The sequence below is a fragment of the Grampus griseus genome (assembly GCF_964374135.1).
Source record: "Grampus griseus genome assembly, chromosome: 17".
Taxonomy (NCBI): domain Eukaryota; kingdom Metazoa; phylum Chordata; class Mammalia; order Artiodactyla; family Delphinidae; genus Grampus; species Grampus griseus.
Genome location: NC_139011.1, coordinates 8141990 through 8164563, shown reverse-complemented (window position 1 = coordinate 8164563; position 22574 = coordinate 8141990). Strand labels below are relative to the sequence as shown.

Below are 22574 nucleotides of genomic sequence, written 5' to 3'. Positions count from 1 at the left end.
TTTGGGACTTACGTCTCCTTCCCCGCTGGCCTGTTGTCCTGTCCATCATATTTGCCAACATAAAGATGAATATATGGGCTCGGGGATGGGAATGGGGTTCTGGGGAGGAGTGCAGTTTGGGGAAGCGGAGTGGTGGTCCGTTACCCTTAGCGCAAAATAAGACCCCTCTCTGCATGGTTTGCACCAGCAACAAGAGCATGACTCCCTTCCCTACGGAGGCAGAGCAAGCCAGCTGCAGGAGCCACCCATGCAGCCCTTTCCCGGGGCTCAGAGGGGAAATAAGAAGGAGAAGAAAATTCATAAAAATACCTGCCTGAAACCCGACGTTAAATATGCATATCACTTACATGTGGAATCTGAAAATAAAAAAGATACAAATGAACTTATTTACAAAACAGAAGTAGACCTACAGCCATAGAAAACAAATGTGTGGCTACCAAAGGGAAAGGGGGGTAGAGGGATAAATTAGGAGTTTAGGATTAACAGATACACACTACTATATCTAAAACAGGTAACTAACAAGGACATACTGTAGAGCACAGGGAACTATACTCAATATCTCCTAATAACCTATAAGGGGATATAATCTGAAAAAGAATGTACATATATGTGCATGTGTCTATGTATGTATGTGTAACTGAATCACTGTGCTGTACACCTGAAACCTCAGTGGAGAGGGTAGATCTTTAGGACGCAGAGAAAAGAGCAACCGGTGGATGGGGTGTGGGCCGTGCCACACGGCGTGACTCATCAGAAGGCATTTCCTCAAAGCTGTAGCTTCCTCACCTTCAATCGAGGCCAACTCAAGGACCTCCCAGGTTTCGGGATGATCAGAAGGGAAGGAAACACCCATGGGGCTCAGAGATCTGACCTAGAGTCTGCCCCCTGCCCCCTGGCCTACCAGCTGGGGAATTTGGGCGACGGGCTTAAGTCTCTGAACTCCGGCTCCTCCTGTGGTTGCACTGAGGAGAAAGGAGACGTCTGGCTAGTAAAAGCATGGTGGAGAAACATAATTTCGCGTAAACCTTTTGAACACCGTGAAGATGGGAAGGTGACTGCAGACCTTTGGCCTCTGAACCCCTTACCTGGCAGCTCCCTTTATGTCTGCCCTTCCCCTGCAGGCCCTCTCTCCAGCTCCCACGGCCACGGTCTTCACCCCGGCTCCCCTGGAGGACACCTCTGCACACCCCCAGTTCTGCAAGTGGCCGTGCGAGTGCCCGTCCTCCCCGCCCCGCTGCCCGCTGGGGGTCAGCCTCATCACAGACGGCTGCGAATGCTGCAAGATGTGTGCTCAGCAGCTCGGGGACAACTGCACGGAGGCTGCTGTCTGTGACCCCCACCGGGGCCTCTATTGTGACTACAGTGGGGACAGCCCGAGGTACGCAGTAGGAGTATGTGCACGTAAGTGACACCCCACACACACCATCCGGCCAGCCCCCAGCATCCCCAGCTCTGGCCCAGGGACCCCCACCCATTGCCCTTCCTCTGGCCTGGCTCCAGTTCTGCAGGAAATACCCCCCGCCCCCTACCCCAGGCCGTGATTAGAGGCCAGAGGCTGGGCTCTTCCTGAGGAGGGAGGGATGCTGCATTCCTCTGGCACCCAGAACCTGGCTGTCTTCTCTGTTCTCCATCCATGGATGAGTCCAGGGAAGAGGCATCCACCAGTCAAGACCTAAGCCTGGTTCTGTTTTCTTAGTGGTAGAACTCTTTGCTGGTTGCCCATGACCTCCCAGGGGCACCAGGACCCTGCAGAGCTCCAGATATTTCAGTAATATTGTAAATTAAAATAACATGGCTTTAAAACATTTAGTAGCCTTGAAAGGATAAAACCCAGCAGCCTGAAACCATCCCTTCCTACCACCCACCCATGTTCCTCTGGTTACTACAGTCACTTTTAGCTTCCAGCCCTTTCTTCTGGTAGTTGCAAATCCTCAATACATGTCTTCAGTTATACATTGATCAGCTTTAAATATCAATTGTGGATAATCTATGAATGATCCCTATATGATAGCTGATGTCTGAGTTCCTTACTACCACCTGACGTCTCCCCCATCTTCCAATATCATTGTCATATTTTTGGTTATAAACCACTATTTACAATATTAGGATTATGTACATGTTTTTCACTGTGACATGAGACAGTGCACTTGTTTGAATTTCCTTTATTATGAAGGCTTTTGTTTTTCCTGGGGTTTCTATTTGCCTTTGCTTTTTCTTTACTCTTTGTCCTTATAATAGCCCCATGCCAGGGGAGAGGCTGTTTGTTGTTTGTTTGCTCTTCACAGGGTTCTACCATTTCCTTTGTGGTTCTCAGAGACCTCCTTTCTGGGACTTTCTGGTCTCCTGCTTCTATCTGGACTGTTATTCACTTAGCTTGAATCATCTAAGCATTTATTCAAGATACCTGATCCAGCATGATGAAAAGACGTCACTAGGCATCATGACACAGCAGCCTAACTTCTGAAAAGTTACTCAAAGCCTCATAAACCCAAGAACTCCCTTCTTCCCTAATGCTGAATCCAGCTTTCCCCGTAACTATGATTCTAACACACACCACTGCATATTCACACACAGCAGACTCCCTCACCCTCAGTTAACCCATTATATTCCCTGAAGTGGGTTGTTGACGAGGGTTATGCACAAAATTCCAAGTCAAAACAATCATGGTTAACTTATGAGCACTTTCTGCTCTTTCGACCTCAGTTCATGCCTCAGCTTTCACACCAAGTCATCTGTCTTTCGCGGTCCAAGTAACCACCATTGATTCTGCCATCTTTCCATTTTCTCCCCCCTTTTACTGAAACTCATTATTAGCCCCACAAAACTCTGTTCAGTGAAAACTTGCAGATTCCATCTGCATAGAATCATCTGACGTGTTGGTTAAAAATGTTATTCCTGAGCCCCACCCCAGACTTACTCATTCCAGTTCCCTGCAAGTGGAGATGGGAATCTACAACTTTAACAAGCTCCTTGGACCACTCCTGTACTCAGGTCTGAGACTGACTGCTGATGTATATAGTCACTCATATACTCTCTCCCCCTACCCAGGTAAGGAAACCAGGCTGAGCCCTCCCGCAGTAGAATCCCCTCCACGTCTCTGAGACCGTCTCATCATTTCTTTCCCCTTTTACAGCTGTTCTTTAAGGTCATTAAAAGGAAATTCATTGTGACTATATGATTCCCTAAAGTTGCAAAGACATCTCACCACGTGCCAGGCACCACAACTTTATAGACATTCTCTCATGGACCCATAGACTGTACAGACCCCGGGACTGCCTATCCTGCCTGCCTTTACCACCAGGGGCCTGGAAAGCCAGCTTCCCAATCTAGCACCAGCCCTCTCTCTTTAAATGTCAGCTCCTGTCTTCACCTGGCTCCCTCTCGTCATGAGTCTCTATTTCCATTCCTTGTATTTGAAAAGAAGACTGGTTTTCAGGAGACTGTAATGAGTACTACACTTGCCAAGGGTTCTCTGGTCATGTAGGTCTACAGACTTCGGAGTAAATAAGGTTCAATAAGTGAAACAGAACTTTTCAGAGGTTTTAAACGTTCACGTCCATTGTCAAATTCCAAAAAGAGAGCTGTCATGAGAGGACTTTTCTTTTTGAACTTATTTGCACAGTGAACACGTTTTTCCAGGCAGAATTTTACCCAATGACCCACCTACCCCACCACACACACTCAGATACACACACAGCATGCATACATGTGCGCGCACGCACACACACACAATTCACCAGTGTGCTACGGAACATCTTCCCGGAAATGCTGCCATAGTGTCTGAATTCATGAGACCCTAATGCGAGAAAGAAGAGAGTCCAGGCTCTGAGACGCCAGAGAGGAAGAGGCTTTGGGGCGAGAGGGGAAAGAGAAAGAAGTGTTCCTCTATACACACCATCTGTCAGCAAATGGCCAACAACCAATGGACAATCCCCTGGCCAGGCTAAATCTGTCCTCAGAGATGTGCATGTCACTAAGCCAGGACAAGGAAATAAAATGAGCAGTTGCAACACTGGCACAAATAACTCCAAGAGAGGATCACAGGGATTATGGCAAACTAGTGAATGCAAGCTTTGGCCACTGCGGCCAGGTGGAAAAGTGAGCTTGGTCTGATCCCGTCTGCTCCGTTTTCAAGTGAATCCAGAAAGAAATCCAGATTTGTGTATGATTCGTAAATGTTGGCAACACATTGAAAACTTTTTAAAAAAACACCCCACGGGCCAAACTAAACACCTCTGGGGGCAGCGAGTGACCTCTGGATTAAACTGTTTGGCTATTTTCGTGGACAAACATGACTGCATTCAGTGCAGCTGGGTCAGGATTGAGGGCAGTGTGGTTTGCTGGAAGGATCATGAAATTTACAGGCAGACAGACTTGGGTTTTGCCTCCTGGCTCTGCCACTTACTGGCTACGTGACCTTGGGCACGTCACTTAAGGAGCTTGATCCAACCAGCTTCGCGTGGTGGTTGAGGCTGCTCTTGGTGAGTGTCTCATGTGCTTCAACTTTCCTTTGTAGAAGTTTCCTTAGCCTTGTCCACGGTCATCCTCAGAGTGTGGGGGCAGGGCTGGTTCCAAGCGCAGACTCTCCCATCTGAAGAGTGAGGGAGTAGAAAACCCATGCATGGGGTTTGGAGCTAGACAACCTGAGTTCGAAGCCCAGCGCCGTAACTAACTAGTACAATGGTCTTAGGAAAGCTGCTTAACCTTTTTAAGTGTCAGTTTCCTCATCAAGGAAAAATGCAATGAATGAATAACGCCTACCTCTCTGGGTGGTTAGGATGTCGAGTGCCTGATACACAGTAGAAGCCCAATACGGAGTAGGTTTCACCCCATCTGACATCCATCCATCCGTCCACTGATTCATTCACGCGGTGAACACAGGTTAGTGATAATACAGCAATGGGGTTACAAGGCATGGCCCACTGTCCCTGCTCCCAGGCAGGTGACAGTCCAGCAGGGGTGGGGCAAGGGGAGTAGAGGTCCAGACGGCACAGCAAGGTGACTTGAGTTCCTTGAAGTCCGTCAGTAAAATGAAAGCCCACCCGTTCATGCCTGGGCTTGCACATCTGAATGGGGAAGGAAACTCAGCCAGCTTCCCCATCTAGCCAGGAGCTGGTCCTTCAATTAGTCAGGAAGAAATCGAATAAGGAAGGGGCGCCAGAGTCCGCTGACGAGAAAATCCACAGCCATCACACGTACCAGCCATCGCTTGTCCCTACCCCCTAAACCTCCCAGGGGACTGTGAACAACTTCTGGAGGCAACGGTTCCCAAGCCTGGCTGCAAACTGGATTCACCTGGGAGCTACCAAGGGCAAAACAATAAAAAATACTGAAACCCAGGTCCACCCTCATATACTGGAGCACGGTGTGGGCATCAAAATTTTAAAGAGCTCCCCCGGTGGTGCTATCGTGCAGCTGGTGTTGAGAACCACTGTGCTAAGGGCTCCCAGCACCCAGCGCTGCCCTCTCCACCAGAAGTTCCCACACACGGGCAGAGACGGGCTTCAGCACTCCTTTCTCCCCCTCCACCAATACACACGCGCACGCGCACACGCTCCCTGGAGCAAAAGCGCGCCGCCAGGGGTGACTCAGAGGCAAAGATCAGTGATTCACCCAGCGCTTCCTCTGCTTTGTTTTGTTTTCCTATTTCCCCTCCTTTACTGGTGTCTGGTGGAAGGAAATGGATGGTGGAGTCAGAGCCCCCAGGCTTTGGGAGCAGCTCCATCAGTCGCCTGTTGGGTGACCTCGAGCACTCACCCCACACCCCCAGTTCCCGTCTCTGCCAAAGGAAGAGAACAAAGCTCTCCTAGGGCAGTCCCTGCGAGGACTGCGTGAGATACCAGATGGTGCCTGGCTCCAGATCAGAGGGGCAGTGAGTGTTAGCGCCTTTCCTTTCTGTACCTTCTCCGGCACCATCACCTCCCAAGGAAACCGGCAGTCACCCCAGTATTCCCACAGGCTGCCCTCACTGCTCCGCTGAGCCGAGCTCTGTGATCTTAGGTGCGTGATGCAACATCGCCGAGACTCAGGGTTGCTGTAGGTGAAAATGCAGGTGGTGATGTGGTATCGTTTCCTTATGGGATGAAATCAGCAAAGCAAGGAAGCCTAACACAAAGCAGGTCAGGCAACCAAGAACCCTCACTCCTGTTAGATACAGGGATGATGATGACGATGATGACGATGACGATGATAATGATGACAATGATGATGATGGTGATGGTGATGATGATGATGATGATGATGGTGATGATGATGGTGATGATGATGATGACAATGATGACAATGATGATGATAATGATGACGATGATGATGATGGTGATGATGACGATGATGATGGTGATGATGATGATGATGATGACGATGACGATGACGATGATGATAATGATGACAATGATGACGATGATGATGATGACGATGATGACGATGACGATGATGATGACGATGACGATGATGATGATTCACCTTCGGGTGAATCCAGGAGATAAGCTGGAACTCTTGGCAGACTAGCCCTCCTCAGGTGAATGCCCTTGCCACCCTGGGCTCTCTGCTTGCACTTCCAGACACTGTCCTCAGGGTGGGACCCAGCATCAAGGGTGGGAATGCTGGTGGGGGCCCAGCAGCCCCAGATCTCTCCTGGAACTCCAGGCTTGCAGAACAAGCTCCACACGGCCACTCTGATGTCAACCAGGCATCTCGTGTCTAGTAAGGAACTTGAGTCCACCCACCCCAACCTTGCTCCTCTGAGGACAGAGCATCCCTCTCCTTCCAGGGCTCAGGACATAGTACTAGGAGTCCTTCTTGGTGCTTCTCCTCTCATCCTTGCATCCTATCTGTCAGCGGGTCCTTCCAAATATACCCAGAAGCTGAGCCCTTCTCCTCCTGGCTGTCCCTCACTGGTCCAATCACCACCACCTCTTATCTGGATTCCTAGTGTGGCCTCCTGACACCACCCATACCCATCAGTCTGTTCTCAACTCAGCACCACGAGTGTTTTTGTGAAACATAATTCATTATCATTGATTCAACAGTTACTCATTGAGCACCTACTGCGTGCCAGCTACAGTTCTAAGCTCTAAGAGCTTTGTATTTTCCGCTGAGCCTCCAGGGAAGCCCCCTCTCACCTCATCTCCTGCCTCCTGACTTTCTCTCACCCTTCCCTGCCCTCTCCCACATCCCAGGCTGCTCCCACCTCAGGTCTTCCCGCCTACAGCCCCTCCCGGCCTAGAAGGCTCCTCCCACAAGACCTGGGCAGCTCACCTCCTTCCCATCTTTGCTGAATCATCCTCACCACCGTGAGGCTTTGCTGGTCCACCTTGTTTAAATCTGCAAACCACCCCCCCCACACACTCCCATCAACTGCTTTACTGGCCCCATCAACATTCTAGACGGTCCATTGTCTTTCCTCTGTCCCCCACTACAATGTAATCTTTTCGAGGGCTGGTTTTTCGTCTCCTTGCTTCACTGCTAAATCCCCAGCACCTAGACTACTCTATAAATTTGCATTCAATGAACTGAGTCTTTGTTTCAAAGTGTTCGAATTGGCTTTACTGCCGGGCTCAGAACCGTGACCCTGGAGGCAGAAAATTGTCAGGACCAGGTTTTGTGCCACTTGATGGGACAGGACCAGGGGCTAGCCACCTGGCTCCCCGTCCCGGCCTCCCACCCCGCTCCAGGGTGGCACTGCGTATTTCTCCGCGGGTTAAATGAACTGGCGCTGCCTCTGCTCAGGTGCCACCGAACTCCCCCCACGCCGCCGGCTGGGCCCAGTGGCTTCTCACTGCTCTGCCTTCGCCCCTCCCCTACGACGTGAACGTGGGGGGGCGTGGTCCAGCGGGGGCGGCGCTGCCCTGCGGGGGACGCCGGAGCCCACCTGCCTGACCCTCGGCGCCTGTGTCCGCAGAGGTGGTCGGCGTGGGCTGCGTGCTGGACGGCGTGCGCTACAACAACGGCCAGTCCTTCCAGCCCAACTGCAAGTACAACTGCACGTGCGTGGGCGGCGCGGTGGGCTGCACGCCGCTCTGCCTCCGCGCGCGCCCCCCGCGCGTCTGGTGCCGCCACGCCCGGCGGGTGAGCGTGCCCGGGCGCTGCTGCGAGCAGTGGGTGTGCGACGACGACGCCAGGAGGCCACGCAAGACCGCGCCGCGCCACACGGGCGCCTTCGGTGGGTGCTGCGCGCGGGGCGCGGGGCGCAGGGCGCGGGGGGGAGGGCAGGCCCTGGGGTCCGGGGGTGTGGGGGCGGACACTCCCAAAGCTCTGACTGTCCACCTGTGATTGACAGGAGCCCCCGGCCCCCAGTCCACCACTCAGGAGCGGTGTGACCTTGGGAAAGTCACATTTCCTCCGGGACCCTATTTCTCCACTGGTAAAATGGAAATAAGACCACCTGTCCACCTGTCTTATGGGATCCTTCATGCGTAAAAGGAGGAAGTGCTTTGTAAAGAAGGAAGCAGAGGCCTGCGGTTCCTTATTCTCCTACTAAGGAGTTTAGGAGGGGAGGGGTGGAGGTTGAGGAAGGACCGGTGTGAGGGTACCCCGGGAGGAGAGGCTTGAGCAGCAGGTGGAAGGGCAGAGAGGGAGTGGATGGCTTCCCGCTCACTCTGGGGGATGGGTGGACAGGTGAGACTTCAGCCAGGTAGGCCAGGCCAGAGGAAGCTCCGGAAATAGAGGACAGGGACAGACCTATTTGTTTCACCCCCAGCTTACATGAGCCTAGCCAATGCCAGACACTTAGCTAGTACCAAATCAGTGTTCGTCATATGGATGGATGAATGGATGGAGGGACGCAGGGATGGAGGGATGCAGGGATGGGTATGTGGGCCGAGGAGACCTGAATTGGGGCAGTGGGAGCAGAGGTATCAAGGAAGGGACAGATGCAAGAGGAATTGAACAAGACTGAAGGGCTCGGCGTCAATACAACGGGTGGGGGGAAGGAGAGAGAGGGGTAACAGAGACTCCCGGGGCTCGTCATTACTTAGGACAGAAAGCAGGGAGTACTTCTGGGGAGGAGAGCGCCCTTGCTGGAGACAGGCTGAGGCTGAGGCTGGGTGCCCTGCCCATGAGATCACCCAGAGGAGCATCCTGTGGGGAAAGCACTGGAGGAGGGAGGTGGGGCGGAGAGAGAGCTCCGGAACTCTCCGGCCCAGAGCTGCTGAGGGCCTAGGGGTAATGTATTGGGGGGGCCTGGGGCAGAGGTCTGGGGGGCTGATGTTTGAGGGAGGACAGAAGAGGAGGCCGAGGGGGAGACAGAGAAGGAGAGCCAAGCATGTAATGGGAAAACCAGGAGCGTCTGATGACGTGGGAGACAGCAGATGAGGACACTTCTAGAAGGAAAGTGTCCACCAGGCAAGTGGACATGAGGGAGTGAAGAAATGGCAATGGAGTTTGGGCGTTCTGAGGGTACTGGTTGTTTTTTTAAAGTTATAAGTGCATGAGAGATTGTGCTCAGAGAGAAGTGCTCAGAGAGACTGCGTAGAGCAGGGTTTCTCGACCTCAGTGCTGACCTCATTTTGGACAGGATCATTCTTTAGAGAGGGGACAGCCCTGGGCTTTGTAGGAGGAGGTTTACACCTGGCCCCCACCTACTAGGTGCCAGTAGCACCTTCCAGCCAAGTAGCGACAACCAAAAATACCTCCAGACACTGCTAGTTGTGACCTGGGGGGACAAAATTGCCTCGATGGAGGACGACTGATGTGGCCCTGCGACACCGCCATGTAAGGTGCGAGAGAGAATGAAGCTGAGGAAGACGAATCCAAGAGGCAGGACGGATACAGGAGAAAGAGGGTTTCCGAAGCCAAGTGAGGGAGGATTTCAGAGAAGAACAAACTGGACAGGAGAGGGGAGGAGAAGGGAGGGGAGGGGGGAGTGTAAAGGCCAGAATAGAGACCTGTCCCCAGGCTGCCTGCCCCCAGGGGTCTGACTGGACCAGGAAGGAGAGTGGTACTGCCACCCCTACAGTTCAGGGTTGCACAGCCTCTCTGGGTGGGGCCTGGGGTGCCCCATCCGGGGCTGAGCAGCCCCCTGAAGCAGCAATCCCCTGCCCAAGGAGGAGGTGGCTGGGGAAGTTCTGTCCCCAGCAGGCCTCCCAGGGCAGAGCACAGGAGGGTCACGGGGTGAGGGTGCAGGGCAGCGGCTGTCTGCCCATCATGTCATTGTATGTGGCCCAGTGACCCCGTTCTGACCGTGCACAAGCAGAGCCCCTGCTGAGTGGCTGACCCAGAAACCAAAGCCCTTTCATCCTTCCAAGCAGATCCCTCCCCCCTGCCCCCTCCATCCGTGCTCGCAGCCCCAGCTTATCCCAGCCCGGACCCTCCTCCCTTCTGTCCTCAGAGGCCTCTTTTTCCTTTCTTCTGTCTTGTCCATCCTCTTCTCTTACTCATGTATTCCCGCGTTCATTCACCCGTCTCCCCTGCACGCCTGCTGTCCCTGCCCGTTCCTCTCTCTGGTTGCCATGTGTGTGTGTGCCAGGTTGGACTGGCTTCCTCTTCCAGCCTTTCTCTCGGGTACCTTGTTCCATCTCTCTGTGAGATCTCTCCTTGGTCTTCCTGGCTTTTTACCTGCCTCCATCTCTAGCTCACTCCAGTTACACATGTAACTGGATGCCAGGATACACGCGTTGATAGAACCAGCCAAGAGTTGGGGTTCAGTCCACCTTGACTGAGGGCTCACTAAGGGCCAGGGACAGCTTGAGCGCTGTCACGTGTCTGAACCCATCTTTTCTGTCCCCAGCCTGGGACAGGAGGGAGAGAGGTGCTACTGTCAGCCCCTCTTACAGGTGGGGACACGGAGGTGGGAGCTAGTTTATTGGAAGCTATCCAGCTACTAAGTGGTGGTGCTCAGAGCTGAACCCAGGCCATTTGCCTCTGAAGCCTGTGTGTCCCCTTAACCACGATGCCCGCAGCATCGCAAATGCCCACAGCATCGCAGATGAAATGCTGGTACTACAGTGCGGGCGCTTCCCTTTGACCTTCCCCACATAGCATAATCTCTGCAGGGGCAGGAACAGTGTCTTTTAACCTTTTATTCCCAGCCCCTTGCAGATGCCTGATGTGTACTCAGTCAGTATCTGGACCCTTTTATTGCCGTACTAGCCCTGCAGGGCAGATGTTATTATTCTAGTGAAGAGCCTAAGGCCCAGAGGGACACAGCCTCTAGGTGCTCAAGCGGGAATTGAACTTAGGTCCACCTGTCTCTAAAGATGGTCCTCCCTCTGGAGAGGTGTAAGGAGCTCAGAACAGCCCTCCTCTCCCTGGAAAACTGTGCTGGTTAGAAGCCAGCTTGCCCTCTTGTGCTGAGGGACAGCCCACCTCTGTCCTGCCTGAGGTTCAGGGACCCCAGCCCTTAGGGCGGCGGCGACAGGAATTGGGGGCTGACAGAGACTGGAAACTGACAGGGCATCTGGTTCCCATCCGCAGCAGCCATGGATGAGGTAGAGCCGTGGCACAGGAACTGCATAGCCTACAGCAGCCCCTGGAGCCCCTGCTCCGCCAGCTGTGGCCTGGGCGTCTCCACCCGCATCTCCAACGTCAATGTCCGGTGCTGGCCTGAGCAGGAGAGTCGCCTCTGCAACCTGCGGCCGTGTGACGTGGACCTCTGGCCACACGTCAAGGTGGGTCCGCCTCCCAGGGTGGGGCAGGTGTCTCGGGCGTAACAGACAAGCCTGGCTTTGAGCCCGGCTCCTGAGCTTGCTTGTGGGGGGCCGTTTGTATAATAATTAAGCCCACGTTGTAGCAGTTTCTTGGGATAACATGTGTCACTGGGTTGGTGGGTTGTGAATTTCACTCAGTGGAAGTGGTGACCGTGTTATTACAATCAAGATGACTCTGGAGAGATCCCAGGGTCCCTCAGAAGTGCTCTCCTGTGGTGATTCCAAGGACCCCTCACTGACTGCTCCTGGGCCAGCCCCCACTCACGTGACAGCCACACGGGGCGGTAGGGGACAACGGGACTCAGGACTGCTGGAGTCAAATGCCCATCTGCTGCTGACTCTGTGTGACCATGGCCAACCTCCTTGTATCTCTGAGCCCCAGTCCCCTCATTGGTAAAACACCAGAAATGATCTCGGACATCCCTTCCAGCTTTGAGAGTCAAAGATAATTAAAATAAAGGAACAAGGGTGTAGTGGCCACAGGAGACTAAGACCCAGTCCTTGGAGTTAGAAACGGATCTGATTTGCTTAACCCAGGACCTCCTTGCTAACGCCTTAGGACTGGTCATCTGCCTTGGTGTCACGTGAAACATAAAGAGAAAGAAAAACTCAGCACTGATTCCCTTTGGGGAGCACTGCTGGTTTCTTGGGGATGCTGAGGAGAGGGTTGTCCAGCAGACAAGATAGCCTAGCTTCCCACAGTTCCTCCCCTTGTCTCTTTTCCCTCTCTGAATTTCCCCTGCCCTACTAGCCTTTGTATTCTTGGTGCTTGGTACTCAGCAAACATCTCTTAACCGAAAGCGTGGGAGGGAAATTTACCAGCCACAGGACAGAGAGTCCTAAGCTGGGTGAATGCACGGTGCGTGCGAGGTAGGGGTGGGCTTACCACCAAACGAATTCACGTCCCGTGCTGTTGCCTCATGCTTTCCACCCAAGTTCATTTCCATAATTCTGTGCCTAAGAGAGCTCTCAGATCAATCATACAAGCCTCAGACCCACCCCACATCGCCTGGATCTGCTCTACCTCCGTTTCTGGCATGGTGCTGGTACATAGTAGACCCCGACGACCATTCATTCAGTGAGTTTAGTAAGTGCCTACTATGCACCAGGCACAGAATTAGACTGCAGGGACACAGAAGGAGCCCCATCTCGAGTGGCCCACAGCCCGGTGGAGAGACAGAGCTCCCTTTAGATAATGGCAATCCAGTTGCATGGATTGTGAATGAATACATTGCATGGAAAGGGTGTGTGGGAGAGTCTGTCAGAGGCAGAGGAGGAGGAGAGTTTAGGGTAAAATGCATCCCCCAGTCAGGGAGGCCATGATGGTTCTGCCCCTAACCAGCGAGGGGTACATGATGGGCTAAAGCGGCCGCAAAGGCATTCCGTGTTAGTGAAACTGACCAGGGACTGGGCATTGGCAAGGCAGGAACACAGGAGAGAAAGGAAATTGCAGCTTGAGAGGTACCACCACCGCAAGGCAGCCCCCTCCTGTGCTCTTGTTTCCTCCTGCGTAATATGACTGGGTCTTGCTGTATTTGGGGTGGTCCTTCCCAGTTGGAAGATGCCGCAAATCTGAAAGGGAGGTGGAGCACGTGGAGAGTGAAAAGGGAAGAATTGAGGGCTTGGAGGGAAGAAAGTGGCTGTTGATCCTCTGAGCATCTCAACTGAAACCTCCTTTCCTGCAGGAAGGGAAGAAGTGTCTGGCCGTGTACCAGCCAGAAGCGCCCGTGAACTTTACACTGGCCGGCTGCACCAGCACACGTTCGTACCGGCCCAAGTACTGTGGGATCTGCACGGACAACAGGTGCTGCATCCCCTACAAGTCCAAAACCATCGACATCTCCTTCCAGTGTCCCGACGGGCCTGGCTTCTCCCGCCAGGCCCTGTGGATTAATGCTTGCTTCTGCAACCTGAGCTGTCGGAATCCCAACGATATTTTTGCCGACTTGGATTCCTACCCTGACTTCTCAGAAATTGCCAATTAGGCAGGCACAAAACACGAGCTCGAGGCCTGGCCCCATGCTTGTAAAGCAGGCAGCCTTCTGAGGCCCACACTGAGCCTTCTTTTGTCCACCTTAACCCTGATCCGGACCCGTGGCCCCCTTTCCTGTCTCCGACCACCCAAAGCACCCATCGTGGTGCCGCTCAAGCCCAGACAATGGGTCCTCTCCTGGACAATTCCACGCACACTCCAAGGAAAGTGCCTGTCTCCAGCCGTTCTGGTCAGTACCCGAGGCTGGTCCGGCCTGTCCAAGTCACTGGACGTCTGGCTGGATCTTGCCCAAGTCTCAAGGAACAGAATCAGCTAGGCATTCAGTGTCACTAATTCCTTCTTTAAATACCAAATCGTAAGGCTCTCTGGGTCCATTCAGAAGGATAGATGGGATTTAGAGCTACTCCGATCGACAGTTGTGACCACCGCACACCAAAGTATCTCTCATTCCAAAGATTTGTGCCTCCCGAGGTCACCCAGCATTTGCCAAGTGAGGTGAATTGCTGTTTGGGTTTGGTTTTTTTAATAAACAGTTGTATCCATTATTCTGGGCATTGTTGAGGTCAGGTTTCTCTTCACCCCTGCCCTGTGAGGGGTGTACGTTGGGTTCATCCCAGTCAGAAATGCGAGACGATAAACTTCCTTCTTGTTCCTGGGAGAAGTCCCCAGTCAATACTCCAGGGTCAGAGCAAGGTCCGCCAACTGTCAGAAGGAGCGATTGACTCCAGCACTGAATCTGCTGCTCGTGGACAGGGCAGGGCGCTGGGCAATCGGCCGGGCTCCTCACTTCTGGATCCTCTCCCTGCACGGGGGCTCATGGGAGTTGCTGGAGTCCCCTGGGGTGATGTCTCTGACCCCTGAGAATGGTGCCCTGTGACATTCCTGCGCTCTTAGGGAGCCTTGGGTCCAGCGTGAGTGTGGGTCAAACCAAGAAGTGGTTTCAGAAACCAAGAAGTGGGTCCAGTCTACACCAGCCTAGGGTGGCAAGGGTCCCTGGGCCCAGGACGTGTCTCTTTCTGCCTCAGTGACCCGTTTCACAGACTGGGGGTCTACTGACCCGTAAAACCCGGTTCTGGTACAAAGACAGAGGTTAACCAGTTGTTTCAAAACAGAAGTATATTTAACAGGGATGAAAAGCTGAAAGGGCTTGAAGCTGTTCAACAAAAGGAAGAGAAAGTTGCTATTAATGGACATGAGGCTATTATTTATTTTATTAGTAAAATATAAATATTTACTGCTATAATTCTTTTATATAGTACCTTCTATGTGTCAGACGTTGTTCTCAGTGCTGTACGTAACCGTTAACGCTAGCTCATGGAAACTTCGAGGCCGTGTTGAAAAGTGCCCGTTACTATTTCTGTTCTTACAAATGTGAAACAGAAGCTCAGAAAGGGAAGGGAGCTTGACTGAAGTCACCCAGGTGGCCAGTGGAGCCGTCGGAATGCAAATCCAAGTTGAAGTGACTCTATAACCCATCTTTTCCCTCTGCTTTTAGAGCTTCCAAATGTGTCAGAGCAGGAAAACATGTCAGGACAGGCGATTCTTGCATCATTTTTGCTTCTTATTGGTGTCTCTCTGGCTCTTTTCACAAGAGAAGAGAGTGTCTGACTTTCAGATTATTTACGTGCCTAAGCGTCAAACAGAATCTGGGCTAAACCAAAATCCATGAATCCCCTACAGATCGTTCCCTCCTTCAAATCTGAACCAGCTGTCATATGTGTTTGAAGATGATTCTGTTACCCAGTGCTGCAGACTGAGTGACGGGGCGGTTATTCATGAGGGAATTCTGGGTGGCGAATTGTGGGTGGGATTCCTAGACAGGGAAGAAGGGTTGAGAACGTGCCCTCCTTAACGGTGACCTCCGGAATGCCCGATGCAAGGCATACAGTGGTGCTCAATGTGTATTTGATGAATAAAGGAAATTGTGTACATGTTCCTACTTGTATTCAGAAGATCTCTTTCTTCCAAAGGTACATGACAATCCGATTTTTATCAGCCAAGTCTTAAATGCCGTAGAAAGACATTTACTATTGAAAGAAGTGTACATTTTTATCGGAAAAAAAACGAAACAAAAGAATTCCTATGTGAAGAGAATTTACCCCATGAATAATCTCTTCTCTGAGTCTTCATGGAACATGTTGGATTTTCGTAGAGTGAAATCGCCTGCCACCTACAAGCTACAAGGACTAGATGAGCGCTGACCCCATTTGAAATTCAGCAGACACCCGAGAGCTAGGTTCTTACTGAATTTGCTTCCCAGTTTGGGAAAGTGAGCATGGCTTCCAAGATCCTAGGAAGCCTGCTTGGTGGAATTGGGGGTTTTATTCTGGGAATGGGTGGGATGGCGTGGCCGGAATGCTCCGGTTTGAGAAATGGATCTGTCCTATGCAGGCCCCAGAGGGAACGTCTCAGCCCCGTGTTTTGAAGTCGGGGAAGGAGCTATGGGCCCAGCCGTGGTGTGCCCTGAGTCAGTAAAAGTTAAGAGTAATAATCATAACGAAAAGCTGTCCCTTTATTTAGAGTGCTTGCTTGGTACCAAGCGCTCTTAAGTTTTGAATTATAGTACTAATCATCACAGCGATTTTGAGTAAGCATCTCTTGCCCGTTTTATAAATGGAAAGTCTGGGACTCAAAGAGGCTGGGAAATCTGCCTCCCAAAGTAGCGACCCAAATCCCAGCTTATTCCACTCTTCCTTGCTCTTGGGGAGGCCTCCGGGGAGAGCCTGAATGAGCCCTATCGGAGTGTCACGTTGGCGGGGGGCTCAAATAGAGCAGGAAGCTTGCCACTCTAGTCCTTTGTGACCCCATGTTCTGGGGGAAGGGAAAGGTATGCTAAAGATTTGTCAACTTTTGGGGAAGAAATTCATGTAGGTGCTTGGAGTGAACATCTCTTGTGTGTGTGTAGGTGTGTAGGGGAAAGAGGAAACCTGAATTTACTGAACCACCGATGCTTGCTAAACCTTATCATTAGCATCTGTTGAGCACTTACCAGGCCTTATACTGGGTGCTTTACTGCAGTGTCTTACTTAATCCTCAGAGCAAACCTATGAGATATGGCATTATTATCATTTACCCATTTTAGAAATAAGATAGCTGCGGCTATTAGAGGTTAAGTTATTTGCTCAATGTCTTACCAGCTAATGAATTACAGACCAGGATTGCACACCAAGGTTAGTCTGACGTCCGAATCAAAAGGCACAAGACGTGCTTTACTGACAATAGCTGCAATTTTAACTTTGAAAGGGATTCAGAGAGTGATCAAAGAAGGTCGATTCAAGTGATATGATTGTCTAGACTCTCACTGACATTGTAAGTACTGTGTATACCTAGAGATCGTGGGGAGGTAATGTAGCCTGTGACTATTATACTGAATCAGGTCACTGATTTTTAAAGACTTACCTTGATCCAAAGTAACTGCAGTGATAACCCTGCACAGCTGGGAATCATGAATGGTCAGAATGGCCAGCTGTGTATTTCTGCACATACACATACGTGTTGTATGTATGTGTAAATATATATATATATGTGTGTGTGTGTGTCTGTTTTCAGACTATGACTTAATATTTAAGTATTCCTACTGCCATTTTGGTGACTACAAAATACATATGAAGAAATGTCTTGGAATTTCCCAATAGAGGAAAAGTAGCACTTGGGCAATCTGTCATGTTTTACAAGTCCTCATTTTTCTCATGATTTGGGTAGCACGGAACGTGTTTATTTAATGTGAAGGGTTTTCATTGCTCACATTCCCTGTTTATAGCTTTTCGCCTTAAAGCAATATATCATCAGCAAAGTGACTTACTGGATTGGGTGAATTTTCTTGTATATTCAGTTATTATGAGGCAATGATGGAACATTGAACACATTCAATAAATGTGCAGATGGTGGAAATTAGGTCCCAGATATTTTATACATGACAATAAAAATAGCTAAAAGTTTGGAAATGCACTGAGAAATATGAATTCTGGCATGTAGAAAACACCAGGGGTACAAATGTGTCCAGGCCGGAAGACATCTCATGTAAATATAAAATGAACATTTGGCATTCATTCACTTACTCATTTATTCCATGCCTTTTTATATCCCCAACCGCCCTGTGGGTACCTGGAGGGCAGAGACCATGACTGCATCCTCTGAGCCTCGTACGTGTCAGGGACTGGGTAGCAGGGTTTGGATGGATGGAGGGATGGGTGGATAGAGATCCATTGCCAGCTGCCTTGGGAACCAAGGGGAGTGAAATGTATAAGGAGGGTTGCAGGACGCAATGGGACCAGTTCTGACTTCGGGAGGCCGGTGGACCTTTCTATCTTTTATTCTTTACTGGAATTCCTCACTTAACCGATCTGTGCTTCAGCGTCCTCAGCTGTGAAATGCAAAATATGACAGTACCTTCCTCGTGGGGGTGATGATGTGATAACCAAAATGCACGACCAGCTTTAGAATAGCGCTTGGTACGTGGCAAGCACTTAACAAACGCATCTATTATTTAGCTGAGTCTGTTTCCTTATGAACTGGGAAGAACCCGCAAGGCGATGGTAAGAATTGAAGTCAGTGTTTGTGTCTGCATATTTTCAGTCCTATCACAAAGGTAAAGGAAACGTGTCACCGATATTCAGTTGAATGCTTTAATATTTCCATCCTATGCTTCTCGATCCCTTAACTTTTTATGTTTTCATTTTATGCTGTAATTTGATTAAGCCCCCGGCTTCTTGAAGGAAGGAAGGGTGCCGTACTTTTCTGCGTCTCCCAAACCCAGTGCTGTGCATAGCACACGCTCAGCTCTTTGAACAGGTGTGCAGATGGCTGAGTAAATGAAGGGAACTTGATACCTTCCCGCTAAATCCCCCTCATCAACCCAAAACACGTTATGTTATTATAATAAAGTCTAGGGCAGAATCCATTCCAGGACAAAAATAATTGCCCCATGAATCATTTCCAAGTACACTTCTATCCTGAAACATACTTTTTTCAAAATTGGAATTCAGATCGTGGAGTCCAATGGATGCCTCCAATTAAGGTGCATGTGTGGACTCTGGGAAAGATTTCAGATGATATCAGGTGGATGAAGTTTTGGGAAAATGGGATTCAGGGAAAATGGCCAGAGCATTTTATTATGAAGGCTAGAAAGCATATAGCAGAGAAGCCACTGTTCTCTCTCACCCTCCACCGATGAAGATGCAGAAGCATATGTATCCAGAGGTCCCAGTTCCAGCTGAACCTGGGCTCTTTCCAATGTAGAACTGAGCAAAAATGATTTCTAAGGAGATGAAAAGGCTGGCACCAAACCCAGGTATGGTTTCGTATATTATATGCTGTAAAGAATGTTTCCAGATCTCCATGCTAAATCTTGTTTTTCACACACCACTAGCGAAAGTGGGTTTCTTAGTCCATCCCATAAAGAGGAAAAGGAAGCTGCTAAACCTGGCTTATTGATGGCCATGAGAAAAATGTCAGCCTGCCAGCGAAGGAGGAGACAGAAGAATTAAGAACCAGATGAAAGATACGGTAAAGGCTGGTCACCGCCTGGGTGGGACTACTGAATGGAGGGACAGATGTCCCCATGGGCAGTAAAAGCCGCAAGGTCCTCCAGTTTATTAGTCCCAGGAACTAACCAATGTTCTACAGTCCCAAGACGGCAGTAGGTGGCTGCATTAGTCACGTTCTCAGCCAACTGTTTTCCAGACCAGAGGGACGTAATCCATTTTAGAAATCGTTGCACAAGCCATTTCGTCTCTGTGAGCCTTGGCTTTCTTATCTGTGAAGCAGATAAAGATAAAAAGGGAAAAGAAACTATAATAAACGCTACATATTACTATTATTAGTGATGCATTCTCTGCAGGGTGCCCTTGTCACGAGGTCACATGGTCAGTGCTTCCTGGGGAGGGCGGGGTGTTCAGGAAATTTCTCAGAGCAGGAATGAGGAAGGGCCTTTCCTGCAACAGTGAGTTTGGCTGTCAGTGGGTTTAATGGCAAAGCACATAGCAATTCACCGGCTACAGCTGCATCAACTACTCGGAATCCTGCCGTGTGTATGTGAGGGAGGGGATGGGAGTAGTGTGAACTAACCTCTGATTACAATGTAGCATCTCCTCCGACCTAAAGGTGGGCCACAAACCGTAACGTCACCAGTTGAAATCACATATACTATCACAATGGTGGCAGTTATCTCGAGATGCTCTTATGCTCATAGTTGATTGGACAGCGGCTGGACACTTGAATCAAGCTGGTCCCATTCAATTCTTACCCTTGAAAGACACAAAGACCCATTTAGTTCCAGGTCCAAGAACCAGAAGGTCAAGGATCCCATCGTTTTATGCTTTAGAGATGCAGGGAAATCTGTGCTTAGAAAGAAGGAGGCTCATCTGCTCACTAGGCCCCCTCCCTAACCCATCTCCAAACCCACAAGGCCAAGCTTCCCCTCTGCCCTTGGATTCCATGCGGAACACAGTTGAAGGGTTTGCATGCAGCCTGAGAAGCCCAAGATGGATTTAAGCTATATCTAGGGACCCATCCAGTGACCGATAGTGAGGTGGTGTCTGAGAAGCGGAATGAGGAAGGTGGCAGATGGGCCTCTGTTGCCCCTATAGAGCCTGCACGTGGTTGGTCTTGGTGCACACTTGTCTCCCAGCTGCTGCTGACACCCAAGGGTCTGGGGATCGAAACCAAAATAAGCAGCTAGGAAAACAGAAATAGATCCCCAGCTGGCAAAACAGCCTCTGGGCAAACCATCTCTAAATAGCATCTGATACATGCAAACACCTGCAACAGTTCATTTCTCTCGATGGAAGCCTGAGCTCCAGGGAGCTGATCGTGGCAGGTCCAGGGGGTCTCTGCGCCACACGTGCACCCACTGCCATGGTGATTCCCTGCTGGCTCTTCTATGCCTGCCTTTCCTTTGCTCCTGACTCTCACACAGGATCCGTCACGGAAAAGGCCCTTATTGTGAATGTAGAATAAGGATGAGCCTGCACGCTCCTCCTCCTGCATCTACAGCAGGGCTCCTTAACCTCGGGTCCTTGGACCAGGGATCCCTGGGTTAAATTCAGGGGTCGTGTGCTTGGATGGGGGGAAACGAATCTTTGTTTTTACTAATCTCTAATTGCAGTGTGGCATTGTGGGCCACAAACCCTAATGTCACCAGCTGAAATCACATGTATTTTTCTTACCACAGTTGTGGCAGTTTTCTCGAACTGCTATGATGCTCATCACTACCTTGAAATTATATTGAGACCTGCCTCCACATCACTATTTAACTTACTAATAAAGAAACGTCACACAATCGGAACATTTGGAGAACTACACTTCACCATCAGTGGTTTCTTTTGCACTGTTACGTGCTGTATTTCATGCGTTAAAACCCTTCCTGACGGGCACACCACACACGGTCACCTCATCCTTCCCTGCCCAGGCACTTGCTGCATGATGGTGCAGGCTGCAACAGTGTTTATAGCTAATTATGCTAAGAAACTCTTCAAGGTACGCGAAGAAAAAAACCAATGTAATAAACAGTAAGATAGTTGTTTAAAAAGGAGGGGGATGTTAAGTGTGGGCTGCATTTAGGGACTTGCTTCCAAAGAACAAGTATGGGGCTTCCCTGGTGGCGCAGTGGTTGGGAGTCCGCCTGCCGATGCAGGGGACACGGGTTCGTGCCCCGGTCCGGGAGGATTCCACATGCCATGGGGCCGCTGAGCCTGCGCATCCGGAGCCTATGCTCCGCGGCGGGAGAGGCCACAGCAGTGAGAAGCCCGCATACCGCAAAAAAAACACCACCACCACCAACAAAAAGAACAAGTATGGAAAAGCAGAAAAAGTAACTTAACAGTTGAGACACCTGGCAAACACGACCTCAGCCAGGCGATCAAAGTCAACCTCATCCGTGTTCAATCACGTTGGCCCATCATGCTGACAGCACGAGGTGATGAGAATGGCACTGAGCCTCCAGGGTCTTCATTCCAAAAACTCAGAACCCCAACTGGACCATGAGAAAACCATATACGCAAACCTCAATTGAAGGCCATTCTACAAAATGCCCCACCAGGGCTTCTCAAAACCGTCAAGGTCATCAAAAGCAAGGATAGTCTGAGAATCTCTTACAGGCCAGAGGAAGCAAAGCAGGCATGATGACGAAACGTAACCTGGTATCTGGACGGGATCCTGGGACAGAAAAAGGACAACAGGGAAAAACTAGTGAAATCCCAAGAAAGTAGGGAGCTTAGTTAATAGTAATCTATCAATGTTGATTTCTCAGCTGTGACCACTGCACTGTAGTATCATGAGATGATAACAATAATAGGGGAAACTGGAGGTGGGGTATATGGAAACTCTCTGTACTATCTTTGCAACTGTTTTGAAAAATTTAAACTAATTTTAAATAGAAATGGGAGGTGGTACTGAAACCTGTTGTGTCTACATTTTTTTTAAAAATACAAGGGCCAGAAGCATTACAGGGATTGTCACTGGGTGGTCTTTCCACACGCTTTTCTATAATAAAAATAAAATGTGAAAAAGATGTTTCCTTCTAATTACAGGTTGAAAAGCTTGATCCCCTTGTCACTGTATTATTCAGCTATTGAGCGCTTGAAACAGGGCTGGTCCGAATTGAGATGTGCTGTGATGTAAAACACACCCTGGATTTCTTAGTAGGAAGGAAAGAATGCATGATACCTTAATAATTACATTGATCCTATGTTGAAGTGATAATACTTTGGATATGTTGGGTTAAATTATTAAAGTTAATTTCACTTGTGTCTACCTTTTTTAATGTGGCTACTTGAAAATTTGAAGTTACATCTGTGGTTCGTATTATATTTTTACTGGACAGGGATGCTGTAAAGCAAAGAATTCCAAAGGTGAGGGGCACGTGGTAGGAAGCCCCAGGTAAGAAAGACCCATCCCAATGCACGACCTCTCAGGCGGAGGAAAAGGACACAAGCCAC

General features: G+C 50.2%; 1 protein-coding gene across 2 annotated transcripts in view; it reads left to right on the top strand.

Annotated features, from left to right (window-relative positions):
* Window positions 1–14194, top strand: part of CCN4 (cellular communication network factor 4) — a gene marked incomplete at its 5' end in the record, with an annotated part of 29346 nt that extends 15152 nt beyond the window's left edge. For both annotated transcript variants that reach the window (XM_082674428.1, XM_082674429.1), the window contains 4 exons: window positions 1122–1401; window positions 7901–8161; window positions 11413–11606; window positions 13331–14194. In XM_082674428.1, the coding sequence (XP_082530554.1) occupies window positions 1122–1401; window positions 7901–8161; window positions 11413–11606; window positions 13331–13630 (1035 nt within the window). In that variant the 3' untranslated portion in view covers window positions 13631–14194. The remainder of the gene's footprint in view (window positions 1–1121; window positions 1402–7900; window positions 8162–11412; window positions 11607–13330) is intronic.
* Between the last annotated feature and the right edge of the window lie 8380 nt (window positions 14195–22574).